Raw genomic sequence first — 23,553 nt, 5'->3', positions numbered from 1 at the left:
ACTCACTCCGCAGCCAGAGCCCCCATGTGCTCAGTGCAAGGCCGCTGAGAGAGTGAGTTGTTCACAGCGGGGACAGCAGCTGCCCCAGAAAGCAAAGCCAGGGACCCCGTGTCACAAAGAGCAGCTTGTCCAGGGCATTGGAGAGCTTGCTGTGGTCACACCAAATCCAGTCTCTGTGTTGTGCACAGAACTTTGCGTGTTGGAGAGAGACACAAAAAGCTTGTCATCGTGTTGTGGTGGTCACAGCTGGATCTTCTCAGCAGGTGTCCAGCTGCGCCATCTCTCTGCCCAGGGCTGGGTGAATGGTGAGCGCCGCTCTCCTCCCTGGCCAAGGTCCACACAGCTGGCTGAGTCACAGCTAACCTGTGGTACTAGGATTGTGCCTCCTTACCTCCTTTGTGTTGTGGGCAGCCAGTGCCCACATCCTTGAGAGTGCCCTGTCTTAGAGCGGGCACACAGTCTGCTGCCCTGCACCGGCCTGTGAAGCCTCCCTCGCTTCAACATCAAGAGCCTGATGTGTTCTTACCACACCCCACTCCGAGTCAAGGCATCATCACTCCCTGATGCTGGGAGAGCGCCCCACATGGGAAGTGTCGCAAGTTCCTCCAAAGGAAGGCCACACAACACAGCGGTTGAACACGGGGGCTTTGGGACGTGTGACCCCTTTCAAACCCCAGCTCCCCCACTTGCCAACTCAGTGGCCTCAAGTGAAGGCTTTGATATTTCTGGGTCGCATTTTCATCTGCAAAATGTGGACAAGGTGTAGGATCTGGGAACATAGAGGCAGTCCAGCTAAAGCCAGTTGTCCCTGAGTGGCACCCGGCCAAAACATGGCAGCCATTACTGGCTGAAGACCCTCCCATAAGGGGTGAGCCCTTGTGGAAGGCTGGCCCCACCATTCAGGAAGAACTGTGCTATGCCTGGTTAATTTCCTTTCCAGTCCTAAACTTATCAGGGTGAATAAGACCTCCTCAAATGGGCTGTGAGTCAGCTCAAGTTACCCCAAGATGTCATGTCCATAAGCCCTTTGTAGGAGAGGGCTCCTGATCATTCATGGCTACTTGATGAGATGTGGTACCCACAGATGAAGAATTCCTGAACCAAGCCTGCCGTGGTGGCTGCGGCCACTGACTGGGTCCTGAGAAATGGTCAGGAGCTGTTGATGCTGGACTCAGTTACCCAGACCCACCACAGTCAGGTTGGTTTGCCGTGGACAGACTCTGAGGTGACAGTCAGGTCTGATCCCGCTAGCAACAGCCTATGTTTGTTTTGGTCAAAACCTCTTGCCTGGTACAACTGTGTTCTCTCCTCTGACCCCTCTGATGTGGATACTAGTGAGACCTCAGTTTTGAGATGTCTAGACAGAGGCCTAGAGGAGTCCAGCATCCTGCCCTGTGTACCCTGCTGGGCAGCTACAAGGCCTCTACATTTCCCATCCCCTTTCTCCCATCATGCCCGCCCTACCTCTGCCTCATGCATCTCATTTGACTCAGCGCAGCTGTTGTCACCCCCACCAAGGTCACCAGGCCCTCTGTGGTGGGCTGTCACATCAAGGGACAGAAATGAAGTTGAGCCTGTCACATTCCCCAGCAGCCCCACCTAGCAGCTGGGGAGGAGGGCTTGGGGCTTCCCCTCCGAGGGAGGCAGGAAGTGGTGGGAGAGGCTTAGGAGCCCACGAGGGGAAAACAGCTCTTCACAGAGAAGCAAGTTCTCAGCAGCCTCCCAGGCTGCCCCTGCTGCATATGCCACCTGCCCTGGGGACTGACCACCGCTCCCTCTTTGCTTCCCACAGGCTTCTGGGACTCTTCACTGAACCCCCAACGAGGAGGTGGCCGCCCACCCGAGTGCCGGAAGGACCCGGATCCTGGAGGCCCCGTAGCCTCCAGCCTCAGGTCCACAGCCCATTATGCAAACTGTTCCTGCGAAATCGAGCTGTCCATAGGAAGCGATCGCCTGTGGTTTGTGAATCCTATCTTCATCGAGGATTGTGGCAGCGCCCTGCCTGCCAACCTGTCGCCTCCTGGCTGCTGCAGCTCATGCCCTGAGCCTGCCATCTCGGACACTACTACCTCACCCACCTCCAGGTGGGCCCCCCGCCGCCCCCCGCCTCCACCTCCCGTCCCAGTGCCTTCCCCTGCCCGAGCCCCAGTGCTTCCTCCTCCTGCTTGTCCTCTGCCCAGCACTCCCCCAGCCTCTGTCCCCCACCTCCCGTCCCATGTCCCAGAACCCCCAGACCATCCAAGTCAGCCACCCATGACAGCCTGTGAGAGGCTCCCACACCCTACCACAGGCCTAGGAGCCTTCAGAGAACAAGAGATGAAGCCGGGCATGGCCCCCAGCCCCTCGCACCCAACCCCTGCCCCTCCAGTGACCCCAAAGAAGAGCCTTCCTGCCGTGCCTCCCCGGCGGCGTATCTCTGAGAGGCTGTCCCTGGAAGACCAGAGTGTGGGGAAGGTAGCTGATGAGGACCAGCTGGGCCTTTCTGGGGCAACCCAGCTCACCTTGCCTTTGCAAGGGACCTCGAGCAGCCCTGGAGACAGTCCTCAAAAGATCAGAGAACAAGCCCAGGAAACAGAGGTCAAAGCCAGCGACCCAGGCAGCATGCCAGACCCTCCCAGGAAGACCAGACAACCCCCGGTCCCGCCTCCAAGGAAGAAGCGGATCTCCAGACAGCTGGCCACTGTCCTCTCAAGTCCCCTAGAGAGTGACAAGTCCCCCACAAAGGAGGTGGCCTCTGAGAAGCCCACACCTGGTGTGCCCAGAGAAGGTCAGGGTGCTGCCCCCCAGTCTGGGACTCCACATCTCCATGCCCAGGCCAGCACCTGTGCCCAGAGCTCTTCTGAGTTCAAGGGCTCCCTGGCCTCCCTCCCAGACAGCCTGGGAGTGCCGTCCTCAACGGTCGACCAGGACTCGTACTCAACCAGTAGTGCAGAGGAGGAGCTGGATTTTAGCAGCCCCAGCGTGAAGAAGAAGCCCTCAATGATCTTGGACAAGGCGCGCCACCGGCTGAGCTTTGCCAGCTTCACCAACGTCTTCCATGCCTTCCTCTCCAACAACCGCAAGCTGTACAAGAAGGTGGTAGAGCTGGCACAGGACAAGAGCTCATACTTCGGCAGCCTGGTCCAGGACTATAAAGTGTACAGCCTGGAGATGATGGCACGCCAGACCTCCAGCACGGAAATGCTGCAGGAGATCCGCACCATGATGACCCAGCTCAAGAGCTACTTGCTGCAGAGCACCGAACTCAAGGCCCTAGTGGACCCTGCCCTGCACGCGGAGGAGGAGCTCGGTCAGTACCTGTGGGGGCAGGAGGGTGGGAAGGATGGTGGCATAGACTCAGGAGCCCTGTGCATGACACAGTCGGTGCCCACCCTCACGCCTTGTCAGTGTGTACACCCCTCTCCAGCTGCTGCATGGGCTGGCTACCCCCTTTCCCAGAAATTGAGGATCACAGCTACCCCCTTTCCCAGAAATTGACCTTAGCCATGCAGGAACCATGTTAACCTACACTCGCTGTCCCTCTCTCAGCAGCCCACAGGCATCGCTTCCGATGGGAGTCATAAACGCTCCCTGCTTGCCTCTAGGCGGAACCCCTCTGGTGCAGCTTTATGCTCCAAGGCATACTTTGGAATATGACTGGGTCAAGACTTCAACCCAGCTCTAAGCCATCCTTCCTGCACTCCATTTCTCTGCTTCTTCCTTCTGCTCCCCAATAGACCACATGCACCCAAAACCTCTTCCAGAGAAGCAGCCCAAGCCAGCTCACTGATCTGGCCTCCTCTCAAGCAGCCCCCTGCTTTCCCACCCATGCCAGCCTCTAACTCAGGAACTAACAAATCTTTCTGAGTTTGTGATTTATAGTGAGATCTGTATTATACATTGTGATCAGCTGCACACCTACATAATATGTAAAATAGTCAGCTAGACATGGTGATACATACCTCTAATCCTGGTTACTCAGGAGACTAAGGCAAGAGAACCTCAAGTTCAAGGTCAGCCTAGGCAACTTAGGGAGATGCTGTCTCAAAATAAAAAATAAAATGATATGGTGGTATGTAGATCAGTGGTAGAGCATCCCAAAGTTCAAACTCACTATCACACACACACACACACACACACACACACACACACACACATCACTGCTGTGTGGCTAAAGTACTGAATAAAACATGGAGTTGCTGCTGATGGACTAACTAGTTAGTAGCAGTCCCTTACCCCAAGTACTCCAAGTGGCACCCTCTTGGGGTCTCCTACTTCTCTCCTCCTCTCTCCAGTAATTAAAGTTTAGTGTTGGGGACAAGAAAGGACATTTGGGACTCTGCAACATAGTTGATTCATTGTAAGTGTTTTGTACAGAAAGAGTAGTGAATATTGTCTTCCCAGGGAGACAGGATTTCGCCCACAGGCTCCTGAGAGTATAGACTCTCCAGACCATGGGACTGATGGGCACTGTGGGTATGGGCTGGGTGGTGACACTGAGGTCAGAGGCCAGTGGCTGCCTCCCTGGATGCCACATGTGCATCTGCACAGGGCCTTACAGATGGAGGGTTCTCTAGGAAGGAAGCCCAGGGGCAGCACAGCAAGCATCACCCACCACGGTCCAGGATTTATCTCTAAATTGTGTGCCAAGTCAGAGCAGCACATTCCTTGTTTCCATGGAGCTATCACTGCAGAATTGTAGGTCTCACTGTGAGCAGGCAGTTAACAAAGTCACTGGCCACCCAACACCGTGTCAGACACAATGTCCATGCAGGGAAAAGAGGGGAGCACAACCTGCAAAAGTCCCTCGTGTCCCCCAAGAGCTTACATCTGAGAAGGGCACCAGGCAATCAATCAGCAGGAAACCTGAGCTAAGACATCAATTCAGTGACGCAGTGGGGAACGCAACAGGAAGTGAGGGTGGGAGACACCTGGGGAGGCGGGTCACTGGGTCTGCAGGCCACCCTGGGGACCTAGCTCTCCTGCAAGAGACTTCCCTGCTACTGCAGGGTCAAATCCAAGAGTGAGTTTGCCTCACACATTTGGGAGCTGTCAACACAAAAAGAGCCACAAGACTTGGTGACATCAGCCCTGATCTGAGCATGGAGGCCCTGGCAGCATGCAGATCTGGAGGGCATGAAAGGGTGTGGAGGCTGAAAGAGGCCCAGCGGAAGCTGGAGGGGGTGAGCAGGAGGGAGAATGGGGCTGGCTTTCCTGTGGAGGAGAGACAGCAGTGTGGTGCAGGCAGAGAGGTGAACAACAGAGTGAGGGGATCAAGTGCTGCACTTGAGGCTGCGTGCAGGTCAGGCTAAGGATCTGGCCTGGAGGCAGCGGGCCTGTGGAGGGCACAGAAGAGGGGACAGAGCAGGGAGATGAGTTGGAACTGGTCCATCCCTGAGCAAGACAAAGAAGTTAGTGCCAGCCAGACCATAGCCAAAAAAAGCAGGAGTGACCTGAGACCCGAGGGTGGCTGGCTGGTCGGTCAAGGACTCAGCACAGGGTATCCGCCAAGGGCAACTCTCTCTCAGGTGCCAGGATGTCAATAGATACTAGATGTAGAGTCTGCCAGGCACAACAGGGCATAGTGTCCCCAGAGCTGGCCCTGGGCTATGTGGGGTAGGAAGACTTCCAGGTAGGGCTCAGGGGCCCCCAAAGATGGGCAGGGCCAGAGCTGCAGGCAGCAGAGAGGGAACAAGACTGACCAGCTGAGTTCCGATGCTGCACATCTCAGCCTTATGAGTAGCCGAACTGAGCGGCTGGGCCACTGCGGTCCCCAGGAGGTCATGGCTCAGAGGTTGGTGACCCAGCCAAGAGGACATAGAGCTGGCGGTAGAGCTGGCTTAGAGCCTACAGTGGCCATCTGTGAGCGGCTGCTCTGCTGCTCTGACCCCGCCCAGGCTCTGCCCGTGCCCACTGAGACCAGGGAGCCTAAGCCACATAAGGCACTGATCCTGCCTTTGGTGCCAGGGTAAAAGGCATCGAGAGCCATCGAGACACCATCCTGGCACCTGTCTGTGGCTACAGAGGGCAAAATGTGGAGAGGTGGTGCCCCAGGAGAGCCAGAGCTCTCTGATGCGGGCTCCCAGGACATCTCCTGAGGATGAGCACAGCAGCGTAGGAAACGAGCCCCGCAACGGGAGGAGCACAGTCATGGTCACGCAGGAACCAACCCGCCGGGGTGGTGGGAAGGAAAGTGCCGCCCCAGTCTGTGCTGCCTGTGTTCTCCTGATGGAGGGGATGAAGGAGGTGGCAAGACAGACCCAGGCCAGCCAAGGACGATGCCCACCTATGGGTAAGCGCAACCCCATGCAGGGAAGGCTTGTCCAGGCCTCTTGTGAGGATCAGCCGTCAGACTCAGCAGGCGTCTCCCCAAGGACGGGGCAGCCCTGGCATCTTCCATAGGACAGGATTGGGACTGGCCCTGCTGGAGGAGTACCCAGGACCCTCCTGGAGATGAGCTGAGAATAAAGACACCTTCCTGGGAGTGCTTTCCTGCTGTTGCCAGAAGCAGCCGATTAGCACTGCGGTGTCTAGCGGGTGCGAGTCCAGTCCCTTATTGGGTCTCCAACCCACCCCGTCAGAGCCTAAGTGTTTCCCTTGGCAGGGGAACCACATAGAGTAAAAGACAAATTGCCCTGGGACTCCTCCCACTTGCCTCCAACCCACGTATCCCGTTGTCTTGCCACTTTCCGAAGCCATTCTGGAAGACGTGTTTATTGGTGTCTTTATGAGGTATGGTCAAGAAAGTGGTGAGTGCCGCAGCCAAGCGCCATCCCACAGAAAGGCAGGACCAGAGAAGCGTGAGTGTGTCCTCATCCAGCTACTTCACTGGACCCTGCAACTTCTGGCTCTTCCCAAAGTCAAAATGACCATGAAGGATAAGCATTTTAAGCTGACCCAGGACATTGAGGCAGCTGTGACAGTATAACTAAAGCCACTTGTGAAAGAGGACTTCCAGAACTGCTTCAGAAAGGGGCAAGAATAAGTGCATTGAAATGAGGGGGGAGTACTTTCAGGGAAATTCATGGCGATGAGTCTTTTAAAAAAATTTTTAAACACTTGCTATATTTTCAGTCAGTCACACCTGTAGAGTTATTGTGAGATTAGAGGTCACCGATGCCCACTGCCCAAGTGGAGCAGGACTGCAGCTCAGATCAGATGACGTTTGAAGGGCAGAGGGCAAGCCAGGTGGATAGTGGGGCAGGGCAGGGGCAAAGGCCTCGAGGTAGGAGCAGCCTGGCAGGAGGGACACAGGGAGCAAGCAGAGCTCCAGTGAAAATAGGTTGCAGGCCTCACAGGTCACGGGTGCACTCAGCCTTCGATTTGATTGCACTGTGCATTGGTTAGTTTTCCCAGCGTTGGGTTGAGACACCTGACATCCACAGCTTCATGGAGGAAAGGTTTATTAGGCTCCGGGTGGTAGACGTTCCTGTGGGTGGCTAGCTGGCCCCAAGGCAGCAGCATCAGGGCAGAGGATTGTCACATTCAAACATGTAACCAGAGCAAGGGGCTACTGATGTAACCTGGGCAAGACACAAAGGCGCAGCCTGACCATCCCAGGTCAAGGTGGTGACTGTGGAAGTGACAAAAAACCTAGGTGTGCTCTATTTTTGAGACAAGTCAAGTAGATGTGGATTTCCAAAGAGAAATTCTTGATCGGCAGTCAAAAATAAAACCACTGATCCCTTCTTGGGCATCTGGGCCCTGGGCATACAGCTGGCTGGGTCGTCCACTGCACAGTTCCAGTGGGGTGAGTGTGCACTGCGCTGGTGAGCAGCCCTGTGAGAACTTACCCTGTGCCAGGCCCTGCGCTTGGCACCAGGTACAGCGCCCAGTTACTGAGTTGTCCAGGGCTTCTGTGCCAATTTGTCTGCAGTGTGGTTCTGCTGGATTCCTACCGGGGCCCAGTGGGACCTGCAGGGGGCAAGACAGGGAGGATGCGCTTCCAGGCAACAGGGCCAAGTGGCAGGACTCCTGCCACTGATGCCCTCCCTGTGCTCTGCCCACCCACAGAAGCCATCGTGGAGTCGGCCCTGTACAAGTGCGTCCTCAAGCCCCTGAAGGAAGCCATCGACTCAAGCCTGCATGAGATCCACAGCAAGGACGGCTCCCTGCAGCAGCTCAAAGTGAACCAGCAGGTAGTCCTGGCCACCACCACCACCGACCTGGGTGTGACCACCAGTGTGCCCGAGGTGCCCGTCCTGGAGAAGATCTTGCAGAAGCTGGCTGGCATGCACAAGGCCTACTCGCCCGAGAAAAAGATCTCCATCCTGCTCAAGACCTGCAAGCTCATCTACGATTCCATGGCTCTCGGCAACCCAGGTAGGTGGAGACCCTCCCTGAGGGGCAAGCCAGCTCTCTCTGTTCCAGTCAAAACCTGGTTTGCATAGGGAAGTCTGCATCCAAATTTCCCCTTTATGTGAGGACGCTGGTCATAGCAGGGTTGGGGTTTTCCCTTGTCCTGGATGACCTCATGGCCTGTTACATGTGCTGTGACCCCATTTCCAAATAAGGTCCCATTCTTGGGTGCTGAGAGTTAGTTGTTGGGCACCTGGATTTGGGAAAAGACCTGGCTTGGCCTGCTGTGCTGAGCTCAACTGGACTTTGTGGTCTGCAGCAAGCCGTGGCCAGCTGGAGCTGGCTGGTCAAGGATGGCCACATTGTCTGTCGGGTGGTGACTGGCGCGGGCTTGTGCCAAGGTCCTGCCCCCACAGCTCCTGGTCCTGCATCAGGTTATGCCAGGCCTGTGCCCAAGCTATTGCTGGGGCCAGGAGACCAAGCGCAGGCTAAGCCTGCTGAGTCCTGGCCTGAACTTGTAGGCTGTCACTGATACAAGTCATTTGTTCAGTCACAAGATGAGCCCTGACTCGGGGTGAGGAGCTCTCACTCATGGAAGGTCACACTGCTGCAGATGTAGGCGAAGGAATGCTGCAGACCACTGTAATGAGTTTAGCCCCACGCTCCTCCAGATGAGGTGGGACAGGCATCACTACACCATAATGCACACCTCCGTGACCAGAACAGGGGCCGCATCTCACCACCCCCCCAACTGTCAGCTAGATGCCCATGCGCAGCGAGCCACCCAAGTAGCTGTGTGTGGTCCCCACGGTAATGGAGAATGGGAAGACTGGTCCTGCTGTTATGATCCAGGCCTGGATTCAAATCCCTAGTTTGTATGGACTTGAAAGATTCCCTTAGCCCTTTAGGGCCAATTTCCTTATCTGTGGAAGCTGCTTTACAGAGAAGGGAGGCTAAGACCCCTGTGGCCCAGAAGCTGCATTCAGTCACTGAGAATATGGAAACAACCTGTGTAAGATGCAGTCCACAACACCTCGCCCTGCAGGAGTAACCACGGTGGCCAGAGGAGCAGGGTTCTCTCCTCCCTTGCAGAAGGGCAGGCCCCTTAGACCATAGACCAGCAAAGAGCAGATGTCAGGTGGGGGCTGTGGCCTAGGGCCAGGCCTTCCTTCTAGAAAAGCTTCTCAGCTCCAGGTCAGAGTCACTTTTTGTGCTAAACTGATTTGCATCATCCTCCGGTGAGAACGAACGTTCGTTCCCACAGGCAGACCCCACACTGAGTCTCGACCTGTCGGAAATACAATTAGGAAACAAAGGGCTGTAGCAGAGGCATGGGGTTCATGAAGGTTGGCCTTCACAGGATGGACTTTAGACCTGGACATCAGGTGACTTGTGCAGTCCACAGGCCACTGAGCAGGCCACAGATGTAAGCATAACCAAGGAGCAACCTTAAAAATTCCCCACATAGGGGGCCTGCCCCTTAGCCAGTTCTTTAAGTGGCTGCTTCAACAAAGCAATCAGGCTCAGGTTGCTGTGGTTCAAACCCCACACCTCAAGTCAGCCAAACCTGCCCTGAAGGCATTCGGAGCAAAAAAAAAAAAAAAAATTCCCCCCAGAAATAAGGCAGGGTCAGCAGCCAATGTGCAGAAACCGAGCTCTCAAAGAGATGGGCATGGGCAGCCTAGGGCCAGAGCCCTGGGCAGCCTGGCCTGGCCGAGCAAAGCACTGTGGAACAAGCCAGGAGCCTCCACAGGTGGAGTGAGCAATTCTGGGTCCACAGCAGGGAGGCAGGGTCAAGCTGTCCTCAGGGTGGATAGAGGGAACATCAGGGAAACTGCGTCAAGCCAGAAAGGAGACAGAGTCCTTCCCTGGAGGCAGCCTCCCTGGAGGGACAGGTTCTTGTCCCAGTTCTGCCCCTTAGCAGCTGGGCAGTTCGGGTGACCCAGTGCGCAGCCTGATTCCTCCCAGTTAAAGGGTACAGTGGTCCCCACCTGGGGCCACCTTGAAACCCAGAGGGTCCTTACAGTTTGCAGGTTGCCTGGCAGCTGCACTTTCTAACAACGCATGTCCCCTTCCATGATTGGGATCTTTCAGGGAGTCGTTTCCCCAGGTCCTGCAGGGCTGCAGGAGCTGTGGGTAGTCAAGGCCAAGTGCGCAGGCCACCCCCATTCTCCTGGCTTGGCTGGGAAGTGGCAGTTCCGTTCTTATCGAGCCCCATTTCTCCAGAAGCCTCTGGCTTCCTGGAATTCTTTTAAAACCCCAGTCATGCGGCGGTGATGTTCCAACTGTGTGACCTTTCCTATCCGTGGGTCTGGCTACTGCAAACTTAACCAGAGCAGGGAATGGGGGAGGAAATGGCTAATTTCCATGGGGAGATGAGAGAAAGAAAGGCAGTTGGTGGGGAGCGGATTGGAGTAGGGAGACTGTGAGGCCACCCAGGCCAGAGACTCTGAGCTGTGATGGTCAGGCAGGGCCAGGGCTCTGAGCCAAGATTTCCCACCAGAAACCAATGGGCCCTTACCCGGGGGCCATGGTGGGTTCCTTCCACCGTGGCTGAGTGCTGCTGGGAGTCCAGTGGTGTGCAGTTTAATCTCTGCCCCTGGCAGGTTGAAGCAGCCGCCCCATAGGGCCTCAGCTACTTCCCTGACAAGAGCAGGGTCTGTGGGGTTGGCCTGCAGCCCGGGGACCTCAGCTTCCTTATATAGCCCTGAACAGCAGTCCCAAATGTACATCAAGGCCCTGGGATCACCCTGAGCAGCAGGGGAGCTCAAGAGCCCCTCCCCCAGTGTCCCCTCCCATACAGTGGGGCTGAGAACTCCACTGGAGGTTCTGGTGAGGAGACCCCGTGTGCGAGTGCTTAGATGTTAGGGTACAGCAACCACTGCCTCTCTCCACCGTCCCTGATGGGTGGGGGGCACACACACTCAGTGCTTCCCCAGTTGGGTTTCACAAGGCACCCCGGGCCACCGAAGGGCCACCAGACAGCAGGGCCCAGGGCCAGCCTCACTGTTGACAGCCTTGCAGGGCCTGTTCCACACACGGGGCTCTGCTTGGGATTTGGTTTGAAATAAATTCTTCTACTGCTATTTTTTTTAAAAAAAGTCTTTCACTTGGAAATAATTTCAAGCTTCAAACACCCTCAAGAATAGAGGCAGCACATTGAAATAGGTGTACGTGGGTACACCGATTCCTATGAATTGTCGTGCCTTACCCACCTGCTTTCTCTGTCTTTGTGCATTCGGAATTCTTTCCTGAATCATTTAAAGGACGGAATGCTTACACATGTGGGGCCCTTTGTCCCTGGACACTTGGCGGCTTGTGCCAGGGAATATTGATCAGCACTGAAGCTTCCTTACGCCTACCCAGGGTCGTCCGTACCAGTTTGCATTGCCTTTTGTCTAAGCTAGCAGGCTGTGTCTTGGTTGAGTGAAGTCCTTGCTCACACCCCCCTGCAGGTCGGGAGCCAGCTGAGGGCCAGGTATCCCACTAGCTGCATGTTCCGCCTCCCTTCATTCGCAGCATTTGCACAGCCTGTCTTTGTCATTTATGACATTTGTAGTTGTGAGACTGAGACGCAGACTTCCTTCCCCGCCCCCTGCTTTTTCCTTTACACGAAAGTTCCCCATTTTGTGTTTGTCAGATGTTTCTTCACGATTAGATTGAGGTTATGTGTTCTCAGCCACATCCCCATTGACCCATATTCCCTTCTGACTTTGATGCTGAGCGATTTTAGAGCTAGGCCTGGGGCCCTGGACTCACAGCTGTCTCTGTGCCGGGTTCCCAGTAGCTTATGCCATCCACAGCCTGGTAGCTCCAAATGGGACCCAGAGACCAGCAGTCCCGCACTGAAGGCCAAGGGGCCCTTTGGGTCCCCTGGGGAGGCAGAGCTCCAGCCTGTGCCCCCCCCCACAGAGCAGCCCCTCCCAAGCCCACCACCACTTGCAGCCCACTTGCCCAGTACTGCCTGTGATCCCAGGGAAGGATGCCTGCCAGCCTCTCCCATGGCCATGAAGGCACGCAGCAGCTAAGGGTCATTCTTGGGTGAAAACAAGATCAAAATGGGGCCTGGCTGCGGGTGATACCTGTAGAGGAATGAAAGTGGATGAACTTGGAAGCACAAGATCAGTGTTCTGGGCTGGCTGTGAGCAATCTAAGCACCTGCTTAGGCAAGCACAGAGTCCAGAGTTCGATCCCTGGCACCACATGCCATGCCAGCCCCACCCCCAGGCATGCTAAGCCAGCCACTGAGACTGGCCATGGTAGCATATGCCTGTAATGCCAGCACTGGTGAGGCTGAAAGCAGGAGGATCATTACTAGTGCGAGCTGCATCGTGAGACCCTGTGCCACATGCGTAGAGAAAAGGCCAGAGTTCCCTGGACGTACTGACTTCTCCATCAGAGGGCTGCAATTATGCCTGGTACCCCAGCCCCAAATCATCTCACCTTGTGCCCCCACTTTCATCACTGTCCCAACCAGTCCCTGGGACCAGTCCTGCACTTCACAGTGGCAGTTGAGTACGTTTGCCACTAGGACTAGAATAGCATCCTGGGTCAGGCAGGTTGGGGAGAAAACCTGGGACAAACTTGGCCGTGCATCTGTACCGAGGAGCAGAGCCAGCTCCGGCAGGTTCCTGAAGCTTGGTGCGAGCAGCGAGGCTCCTAGATTCATCTCCCCTTTTACTTTGACCAACATATTATTCCCACCTCTATGATGAGTAAGGCCAAGCATGGAAAACCGGGAGAGACAGACGATGGGCTAAGGGTCGGATCCACTAATGAAGATAAGTGGCAGGACACATCAAGGGGTCGAGGCGCACAGGCTGCCCCGGAGCCTTCAATAAGCTCATGCCCAGGGACTTGCAGAGATGCCAGCCAGCTCCAGCACCAGGACACGAAGTACATACAGACAGATGGTTGGATGTGGGGTCTGTAGGCTGGTGATGGGGTCCGGGTCCCTGGAGGTCCACCTCCCAGCGGGGGCCGTGAAGTCTAGGGTTGGTGGCTGCTTCAGGCAGTGCCAGCACTGGGAAACCAGATGGGAGGAGGAACTTGGTGGGAACCCCAGGGGCCTTGAGGATGAAGAAACCAGAGAGGAGGCCAGGCTATTGGTTTTTAAAAACATGCTTTTAAAAAAAAAAAAAAAAGCTGAAGTGATTTGTGATGATAAAGATTCTTCATATTTATTGTTGAAAAATTGATCAGTGATGGTGTTTTGGAGAATTTCTTTCTAATCTCAGACAATTGATAGATAAGTAGACAGTTAACTAAGGAACTACCACCTGCTGTAACATCTGCACTCTACCTCTACTAACTCAGAAGTTTATTTCTCACTCATGTAAGTTGAGTAGAACTGAGAACTGCCATATTGCCACATAGAGATCCATGCTGAGGGAGGTGAGTTAGGTCCCCTAGGTCCCCTGGGAATTGATGCCTGGTGGCATTGAGACTCACTCCTCATTTTCCACCTTACAGTATCACCAGAGTTGAGCCCCTCCGAGATGTCATGCACTGAGGTTCTTAGGACACAGTACCTTCATGTCCTTCATAAGGATCAGGTCTAACAGTGCCCACCCCCAGCACAGACGAGGCATCCCGCTAGGCACTTCCCATCTGTCGTATCATTTCATCCCCTATGGCAGGTGGACACCACTGTGCTCCCTGTTTCTAAGGAAACTGAGGTCAGTGAAATCAGGCAGTATGGCGGGCCCCTCTGAGCAGGCAAGTGGTAGCTGCCTCCCTAGCCTTCCTCCCCTGGGCACCAGCTATCGGAGGTGACCCCAGAGAAGACAGGCTCAAGTCACAGGCAGAGTTTCTCCATGCTGCAGCCAGTGCTTCTTGGGGCCAGTCTGGGGCTGTGGGCGGAGCGCTCTGAAGAGGAAGCCTGGGAGCTGGGACAAGGCTGGAGTGGATGCAGTGTTGCTCAGAGCAGAAGTTGGACATAACCCACATCTCTGCAAAGGGCAAACCACCAAGCCAGGGCTCAGGGCCTCAGCAGGAAGGAGGGGCTGGCTCCTTGTCACACACCTGCCACAGAGCACGGAGGTGACCTTCCATCCATCATTCCTTCTCCCCAGACCTTGGGTCATTCATCCAGAAGCTGGCAGTCATACTAGACCAGTAATTTTCAGACTGGTTCCAAGGAGCTGTCTAGAGACCCAGCCATAGCTGGGAGTGGCTCTACAAGTTCTGGAGCGGAATAAGAAGGGACCTGCACAGCCAGCCCCACTGCCGCCACCCCGGCCAACCGGAGAAGCTGAGTTGGCGTGAGATGTCCTCCGTGAAAATCTGCCACTGCAGAAGTCACTTCAGATTCCACTGTACCAGACAGTCTGTACTTTCTGCCTTCTTTTGCTTTCATCAGATAAATGCATTTCAAGCACTGAAAAACCATCTACTGACAATAGAGATGTTAAAAGCAAAACCCTGGAAGATCAATCCCTGTCTTGAAGATATTCAAAAGCCAAGCAAAAACTCAGAGCATTGAACAAGCAGCAGTCAGGTGGCATTGCGGTGCTGCAGGGTGGCTGCTGCTGTTCCTTCCTTCCTTCCTTCCTTCCTTCATTCATTCATTCATTCATTCATTCGGCAGAGACACTGATCAAACCCCTACTGAGGGCTGGGCACTGTTGAGATGTGGGTTATTCGCACTGAACGACTAACACCACCCCGCCACCCTGCAGCAAGGCTAACTTGCTGGGACTACAGAGGGCAATAAGAGACCAGTGGAATACAAGGCACGCTATCCAGCACTGGTGGATGAGCACTGGTGAGCGAGCGAAGGACTGAGCAGCGAAGGTGTGTGCCCCCCGAACCCGAAACACAGGAAAGGCCTCTCTGAGTAAACACATGTTTTCTGTTTTTCCGTTCTGCAGTGGCAGGAGACAGGAAGCCCATTATCAGGGCATCAGACCTCATTAGTGGGATGTTCAGGGAGGCAGCACGTTGCTTTCTGCAGGAGTTGTGGTGGAAGGCCAAGATCGAAGGGCCTCTCAGTCAGAGCCTTGTGCTCCCCAAAATTGTTGTACCACCACCTGGGGTGGGGGTAGTTACAGGGAAAGGATAAACCCTTTTGCTAGATCAAGGGTCAGTAAAACATAGCCCCCTGGCCAATATGGGCCCGCCAGCTGATTTTATATATTTATCATTATTGAAACATACATCTATCCATTTACACAGTGTCTCGGTTTGCTATGTTACAGTGGCTCCATTGAATAGTTAGGGCAGAGACCGTATGGCCTGTGAAACTAAAAGTATTTATCATCTGGTCCAGTATAGAAAAGAGTTCGCCAGTCCCTCTTTAAATAACGCCTCCTAATGACCAGACTTTATTTCAACCGCCCCTTTGATGCTTGCAACAGCCTTACATAACAGTTTCCCCAGTTTTTGGATGGGAACAGTGAGGCTCAGAGTGGCTTACTGAGCAATCAGTCACCCACTGGTCAGATGGCAGCCAGGGGCCTCCACCTGCTCATGGTCTGCATGCTCCAAGCAAGCGCCAATGGGCTCGACTCTGTCTGAAGCAGAGCTTTCCTGCTCCAAAGCCTCCCAGCCTGTGCAACACACCACAGGCCCCCACCAGCCCTGCGCAGCTCAGCGTCAGCAGCTCTACCATGCTACAGATGGCCAGCAGATGGAACTTGGAAGAAGAGAGCAGAAATCACCAGGAAACCCAGGTTGCAGCCAGGAGGGCTTTGAGATGCACGGCCAGATGGACGTGAGCTCTGATCCATGTAAGACAGGTGTTCAGCTCACAGGAGATTTGTTTTGCAGCTGCGGGCAGCATCCCACTGACACTGCCTGGGACCCTCTGCACACAGGCAGAGCCCTGAGCAGGGGCTCTGAGTTTCCCAGAAGGAGAACCCCACCCCACCCCCAACTACACGGAGCCCTTGCTTCAGCTGTGCTGGATGCTGGGATGGGTCCTTGAGCCGCTATCGGGCTGCTTGTGCAAGCGTCTTACCCACCAAGGGGGGGGGGGCCTGGGCTCTAGTCCCAGCTCTGTGAGTGCCCAGCTGTGCGGTTTTGCACAGAGCCTGCAGCCCTGGGTCTCAGCTGCCTTGCAGTGTGATTGGATCTGTTCCTTCCAAGGCCACTGGTGCCCTGAGGTTGGCTGCTGGGAGTTCTCAAAATCCTTTTAGGATGTTCCTCCCAGCACACCAGCAGACCCAGGGCCTGTGGTCACAGCTTGACCACAGGCGGACCCAGTGGTGGCCAGTGAGTGCCACTGGCTCAGTTCAGTCCACAGTCAGCAGCCCATGTCCAAGCCCCAGCAAAATTGGGACAGAGGCTCAGAGAGGTCTGGTGACTCAGGACAGCACACACAGCCCCTTCTCTGCTGTGAGGAAGTGGGCAGTGTGAGGAAAGGGGCAGCTCTGGAACAGTGAGGGTGCATGGGAGCTGGAACTGGGTAACAGAAAGGCAGGGAGAGGGTCCCAGACAGAGGGCATCGTTCATGTGCTCAGGGGCATGGAGGCCGAGACTCAGCACTGTGAAATGTTTCCTGGGAGGGTGGTGGAGCCATTGCTCTGAGTTTCTCCTGAGGTCGAAGTTGTAGAGCAGAGTGACCACCGTGACAGGGTGTCTCAGAGGCTTCATGGGACAGTGGGCTGCAAGAGTGGGTGTCCAAGCAGCGCAGCCGGGGGGCTGGATTCGGGTCGTGCTCATCAAACCCTTGCCATGTGACCTTGGGCAAGTAGCTTCACTTCTCTGAAACTCACTTTCCTCCTCTGTAAAGTCGACATAGTGACCTGAGCTCTACCTCCCGGAGTTGTTCCCAGGAGTCATGCTATGATGCTCACAGAATCTGCTTTGCCTCTGAAAGGCCACACAGAAGTGGCTGTCCTGGTGAGGCCAGGTTGGCACCTACAGAATGCAGGGTAGGGCCGGTCAGGCAGGTGGGTGTGGCAGGCCCCACCTATGCACAGACCACTGGCTGGATGGTGTGGCAGGATCTAGCAGGGTGACTCGTGACAGTGTGGTGTCTCGGCACACTCACACAAGTCCTTGGGCAGCAGGGTACAGGACTGGGCCTTGGGAGCCACCGACAGCTCTTGGGCAGGGACAGTGCCGCATCAGAGCTTCACTCTAGGGACTGACACTGCAGGCAGTGGGGCTGGAGAAAACAGTCAGGGAGTGCAGAAAGGCATCAGATGAGGGCCCCGGGGAGCATGGAGGACCCCTGGTTTGCATCTGGGAACCGCAAGGGCATGGCTTTGGAGGAAGGTCCCTGGGGACTCCTGAGTCAGAGCCCAGCGCTGGAACACTCATTCACTCAGCCAGAACTTCTTCCTGGGCCCTTTTTGTGTGCCAAGCTGTGTATGGCTGGACCATCTTCAGGCGGAGAATCCTGATTCATAGTCCTGCTACCCTGTGCACTCGGGTGTTTCAGGATCAGTGAGCTTTGGTAGGGGGCTGCCCTGTGCCCCAGCGAACCTTTCAAAACATCCCTGCCCCTCCTCCATATCTGACAAGCAAGAAGCAACCCCAGGCCTCACAGACATCCCCTGGGGGACAAAACCACCCTAGCTAAGAACCACTTCCTGGCACTTCCTGCTAGTTACACAATAGATGGGAGAAAATACGTTCCTGGAGGTAGAGTGTGAATCATGTCAGCTGTGAGGTGAGGGAACCCGTCAGGCCCAGTTCAGGTGCGGAGTCAAACCATGTGACTCTCTTTGCTCCCTAGCCATCAATCAAAACAGAGAATAAAGGGGCCAGGGAATGGCTCAGCGGAATAAGCGCTTCCCTGGCAAGCACAAAGGCCTGAATTCAATCCCTGGTTCCGCAAAAAACAAAACAAAACAAAACCAAAAAAAAAAAAAAAAACAGAGAATAAAAATCTCCATGTGCCAGGATCTTAATAATTAAACTATTCACATGAAAAAAAAAAAAACTCCAAGCATGAAATAGTATTTCCCCAGAAGCCCTTTAGGCTCATAAAGTGCCAGGGAACTCCTTGGGACGAATTCTACACAGGGAGAACCCGAGGTCAGGGACGCAGAGGGGCTGGGGTGCAGCTCTCAGGAAGAACAATGGGGGAGTCAGTCGAGTTCTGTAGGCACTTTCATGGAGGCACAGTGGGGACAGTCCATGTAGATCCTGTCGTAGTATTCTCACCAACGCCCCATGGCATGGCCATGTCATCTGTGTCTTTCCACGTAACTGGGAATGCAGGCTCAGAGGGAAAGCAAGCATGCAGAGGTCACAGAGCTGGTTGGTCTTGCACTAGGACCAACACTCCAAGTCTGATTGACTGCCTTCAGTGCCAGCCCCTTCAGCGTGTTCATCTGAAAGGTGGAGAACTTGAGCTACCTGAGAAAGCAGAACCCGGACACCAGTCACAACCCTTCTTTCTGGAGTTCCTACAGGTGCTCTCTCAGGCCCATATTCTTTTTCTCCTCATATTCTCTCAGAAACCCAAAAGGCCATCAGAGCTGGGGTTGCTGTTCCCAGTTTGCAGAGGGAGAAATGGAGTGTGGCCAGGAGGGCAGGAAACAGGGCACAGTGTTCTCTGGAAAACCAGACAGAGGGGAAGGCTGGTCAGTACGAAGGCTTGGGTGAGAGTGTGAGCAAGGGCAGTGGCTGCTCTGGCCACTGCCCAGCAGCTTGGGTTCTGGAGGGGTCGGACTGCTGGTGACACATTTGTACTACTTGTACTCTAGACAGAGCTGATCTGTGTTCACTCACATTTTCTGGTGACATCCCTCCTCTACAAAGTCCTCAGGGACCAGGCTTCTCCCACCTTCTTTCTCCATCATGCTTGAGCTTTTCTTTATCCACGTGCTCCTCCCCCTCAGGGTCATGACCTGGAAGTTAAATATGCCACTTTCCTCTTGAGACCCTTTAACCAAAGCTTAGATATAAGGCTGTACCTAGCTGCAAGGGAAGCTGGGAAAGCAGCCTTTATTTTTGGAGGCCACGTTCCAACTAAGTCAGAGGTTCTGTTACTGTGAAAATAGAGACTGAACAAGGTGAAGAGTTGTCCACAAACCTGAAATCATAGGCCCTGGCTTGGCTGATGGCCTTAACTTGGAAGGGTCCTAAGAGCAGAGAGTAGCTACAACTCCCTTCCTCCACCGGCACAGGTGCAGGGCCCACACCAGTGCCACTGCAGTGGCTGACAGTCACCCATGTGCTTTGGATGCCATTCCCTGCCCCAAGTGCCAACCAAAAGGATTTGGGTGAGGTGAGACACTCATTTTATTTATTATTTATTTTTTTTTTTGGCAGAACTGGGGATTGAACTCAGGCCCTTGCATTTGCCAGGCAAGCACTTATTCTACTGAGCCATCTCCCCAGCCCCGAGACACTCATTTTAGAGACACACTGTAAGGAATACCCTAAAATGTCAATAACCAAGATACATATATACGTGTCCATATACTTTAAAAATTTGGTGGTTTTTGGTATATGCTCAAGGTTGCATTTTCAAATACTCTCATTTTGAGCATTTTTATCACTCCCAAAACAAACTCCATTCCCATCTCCCACCATCCCCTGGAAGTCATCAGCCTGCTTTCTGTCTCTCTAGGTTTGCTTATTCTGGAATTTTCTATAAATGGAATCATGTGATTTGTGCTCTTTTGTGACTGGCTTCTGTCACAGAAGACATTTCCATCTAAAAAAAAAAAAAAAAAAAAAAAAAGACAGTGTTGTCCTGATGTCCTGACACGCTAGCAGGCATCCCCAGCACACTCCTGTGCATCGCCTAACAGCATCCAGCTGTTTGGGGGCCACTTTGTCTGCATTTATTTACCCAGGGAAGAGCACTTGGGCTTTTTCCACTTGTTGGCCATCATAGAGGCTGCCCCTGGGAGCTCTGCAGAGGTGTGGAAATATGTCTTCATTCTCTTATAAATTAGGGTGGGATCTAGTAGTTAGATGGCGGCATAAGTACTTTTTTTTTTTTTAATGAGACAGGATCTCACTATGTAGTACAGGCTGGCCTTGAGCTCCCTTGCCTCAAACTCATGGCAATCCTCCTGCCTCAGCCTCCTGAGTCCTGGGATTACAGGTGTGCGCCAACACTCCAGCAATAAGTACTACTTTATTTATTTATTTGTTTATTTGTTTATTTATTTATGACACCAGGGATTGAACTCAGGACCTTGCACTTGCCAGGCAAGCACTTATTCCACTGAGATATATCCCCGGCCCCAATAAGTGCTACTTTAATGCAGTAGCTTTAAATATAAAAATTACTGTGAGATCCACAACGAGCAAGATACCAACATTTCAAATCAACACGGGCTTGTTGTGCAGCAGGATCGATAACTTCCAATCCACCCCTGGTTTCTGGGCCCTGGTGTGGTTTTGAGTGCTGTCGATGGTGTACGGACAAATGGCTAACATCAGGTTCTATATACAGTAGACTTTTTTAATTATAGAACATTATTTTTTGTCCACATTGTGCAACATATGGAAGAATATTCTGATAAATAGCTCCACAGATATTTATCTTCTATGAGACGTGGATGTGGCCAGAGCAGAAAGATTGCAAATCCAAATCCTACCCGAGCAAATAGCAACTTAGCAAGACCTTGTTTCAAAATAAGGGATGGGGATGTAGCTCAGTGGGCACCCCTCAGTTTGCTCCTCGGTGCTACTAAATGAAAAGCCCTCTGGAAGCACTTTTTCTCTTTGTTGCAGCCTCAGTATGTCCACATGGCACCAACTACTTGCGTTGTTTAAGCCCTGGCACCTTGTTCTGCACACTCCCTGCCAAGATTTGAGCAGCCTTTCTCCCCTGACCCTTTTTTATTTTCAAACAAGTTCTCACTGAGTCACTAAGTTGCCCAGGTTGGGCTCAAACTTGTAATCTTCCTGCCTCTGGCTCCTTGAGTGCTGGAATTACAGGTGTGTCACCATACCCATCCTGGTGTTTATTTTCTTCTTTTTTATTTTCTTTCTTTCTTTTTTTTTTTTTTTTGATTTAGATTTTCCTCTTTTATCAGGTATATTTCCCCATAGCCACTAAATCCTTTGTAAAACTGTCTAGTGGGAATAATTTTTCTTTTAAAGAACTGAATTGCTGGCCTGTGTTGGGCCGTCAGTCCAGCCCAGTCCAGCCTGAGCCCTGGCCTCTGGGTGTTAAAAGAGAGAAGCTGTGTTGGGGACCAGTGTGGCCAGGCCCCACAGCGCAGGCTGCTCAGCTGGGCTTCCTGTCCCCATGTGCTCACAAGTAAGGCCTACGGTGCTGAGCAGGACTCCGAGGCATGCTGTTCAGTTGGAATTTGTCCCTTCCAGGCCCAGCCCTTGGTTCTGTGTTGTCACGGGTGTCTTCCAAGCCATGCACAGACCAACTGGGCCAGCCCTTCGAGGCCTCTGCTGCCTTTCTCCTTGCCCTCTGCCCATCTCGGTGGCTGCATCTGCTGCTGTCAGGGTGCCCTGAGCCTGTAAGTCTCCCTCAAAGGCAGAGACATGAGCTGTCCTCCAGCTGTCTTCAGAGAACCCGACCCAGAAAGACTGCACCCACAGGGTGAAGGTGTGCTGGTGGGACTGCAGGCCTGCCGTGCCCAGGAAAAGCTTCCTGCTTTGTAGCTGGCAGGGAGATGAGGGCGAGGGCACAGGGAACCTGCCAGGAGCCAGGGCTGGCTGCACACAGCAGCGCTTGGCAGGCCTGTGAATCGGTGTGGTATGAATTTGATGGCCAAGCACAGCCCGCTGCGTCCTGAGGATCCCGGCGGGGTGGGAGTGGTCTTCTCGCACAGTGACCACCCAGCCTGGCCGAGCACAGCCCCTCACGGCCTGGCCAGGCTCCCAGGGAGAGCCTGGCAGGAGCTCACTGCCCTCTCCTCCCTCCTCCTCCACCTAGGGAAGCCCTACGGGGCCGACGACTTCCTGCCCGTGCTCATGTACGTGCTGGCCCGTAGCAATCTGACGGAGATGCTCCTGGACGTGGAGTATATGATGGAGCTCATGGACCCCGCCCTGCAGCTCGGAGAGGGTGAGTCTCCACCCCACTGTCTCACACCCCCAAGCCAGCAGTCACCTCCAGTGCCCAGGCAAGGGCTACACCCTGGGGCTACAGCAACCTGTGCCTGCCCTGCCTGGGGGAGCTCACAGCCCCTGAGCAAAGCAGGGAGAGAGGAGGTCACCGTTGCGCCACCAGAGTGGAAAGGTGGGAGGAGTTTCCCAGAAGAAGTGGCGCTGGCCCTGAGCATGAAGGGTAAACAGGAGCTTGAGGCAAAGAAGAGGCAGCCTTTTTCCTAGAGAGAACAGCTGGAGCTGACAACTTGAGGATCAAGGGCTGAGATGGGAATCAGTTCTTAGATTGGGGGTGCTGGGGGGACACACAGCCTGCTCATCCGGCCCTGACCATGGGTGGGAGGAGGTTCCTGGTGTCAAGGGGCCCTGGGTTCCAATAAGATGAGGGAGGGGAAGTTGCTGTGCCGCCCAGTTTCCCTTCCCCTCTCATCCTTCCCACCACTTCCTCCACCCACACAGCCCAGCCACTCCTCCATCAGGACCCCCTGAGGTGCAGCTCACCCCCTCAGCCCTCACGGCGCCCCTGAGCCCTCAGACTTGAAGAATGCAGTAAGACCGCCAGGTCTTGAGTGTCCCCTTTGGACTTTTTGGTTCTTAAAGGCATATGACCCTCTTTGCATGCGTTTGCATTTTTAGTATGTGCCAGAATCCACTGTAAAGGTCTGATGTAAGTGCTTCTGTGAGTTGTGGTTTTATTTTTGTTTTGGTTTTGGTTTTGTTTTGAGATAGGGTCTTGCTGCGTGATTCTGGCTGGCCTTGAACTCACTACGTAGCCTGGGCTAGTCATGAACTTGCAGAAATCCTCCTGTGGCAGCCTCTAGAGGGCTGGGATTGTAGATGTGTACCAGCATGCCTCACTGATTCTGTGAGTTCTGGACAGCTCACAAGAGTGTCAAAGCCATGAACTTGTCACCATAACTTTGCCCTGTCACTCCAAAAACCCCTCGAATACGTTTTCCTCTTTCTTGTAAGAACTTGTCTTCCAGGTCTAGGAGGTCTAGGAATTCAGGAGAAGCCCAACATCTTTAACCCAGTTATCTACCTAGTCATCCACTTACTCTCCCTCCTTCCATCCACGCATCCATCTATCCATTTACCTATTCATCTACTCACCAACCCACCCATCTATCTGTCCATCCATCCATTCATCCACTAATCTATCTATTCATCCACCCTCTCATCCATCCCCCCTCTCATCCATCCCCCCTCTCATCCATCCATCCATCCACTGTCTATTCATTTACCCTCTCATCCATCCCCCCTCTCATCCATCCCCCCTCTCATCCATCC

At 54.0% G+C, this 23,553-nt stretch overlaps 1 protein-coding gene across 4 annotated transcripts in view; it reads left to right on the top strand.

Moving 5' to 3' along the window:
* The window catches only part of Rin3 (Ras and Rab interactor 3), a 133,528-nt gene that overhangs the window by 92,347 nt on the left and 17,628 nt on the right, over positions 1-23,553 (top strand). For all 4 annotated transcript variants that reach the window (XM_023719653.1, XM_023719652.1, XM_012515583.2 and 1 more), the window contains 3 exons: positions 1,793-3,289; positions 7,993-8,301; positions 22,091-22,222. In XM_023719653.1, coding sequence (XP_023575421.1) covers positions 1,793-3,289; positions 7,993-8,301; positions 22,091-22,222 — 1,938 coding nt within the window. The remainder of the gene's footprint in view (positions 1-1,792; positions 3,290-7,992; positions 8,302-22,090; positions 22,223-23,553) is intronic.

The sequence above is a fragment of the Octodon degus genome, unplaced genomic scaffold (genome assembly GCF_000260255.1).
Source record: "Octodon degus isolate 3935 unplaced genomic scaffold, OctDeg1.0 scaffold00070, whole genome shotgun sequence".
Classification (NCBI taxonomy): Eukaryota; Metazoa; Chordata; class Mammalia; order Rodentia; family Octodontidae; genus Octodon; species Octodon degus.
The sequence above is the reverse complement of the archived record's forward strand: the minus strand, read 5'-3'. Positions and strand labels throughout refer to the sequence as shown.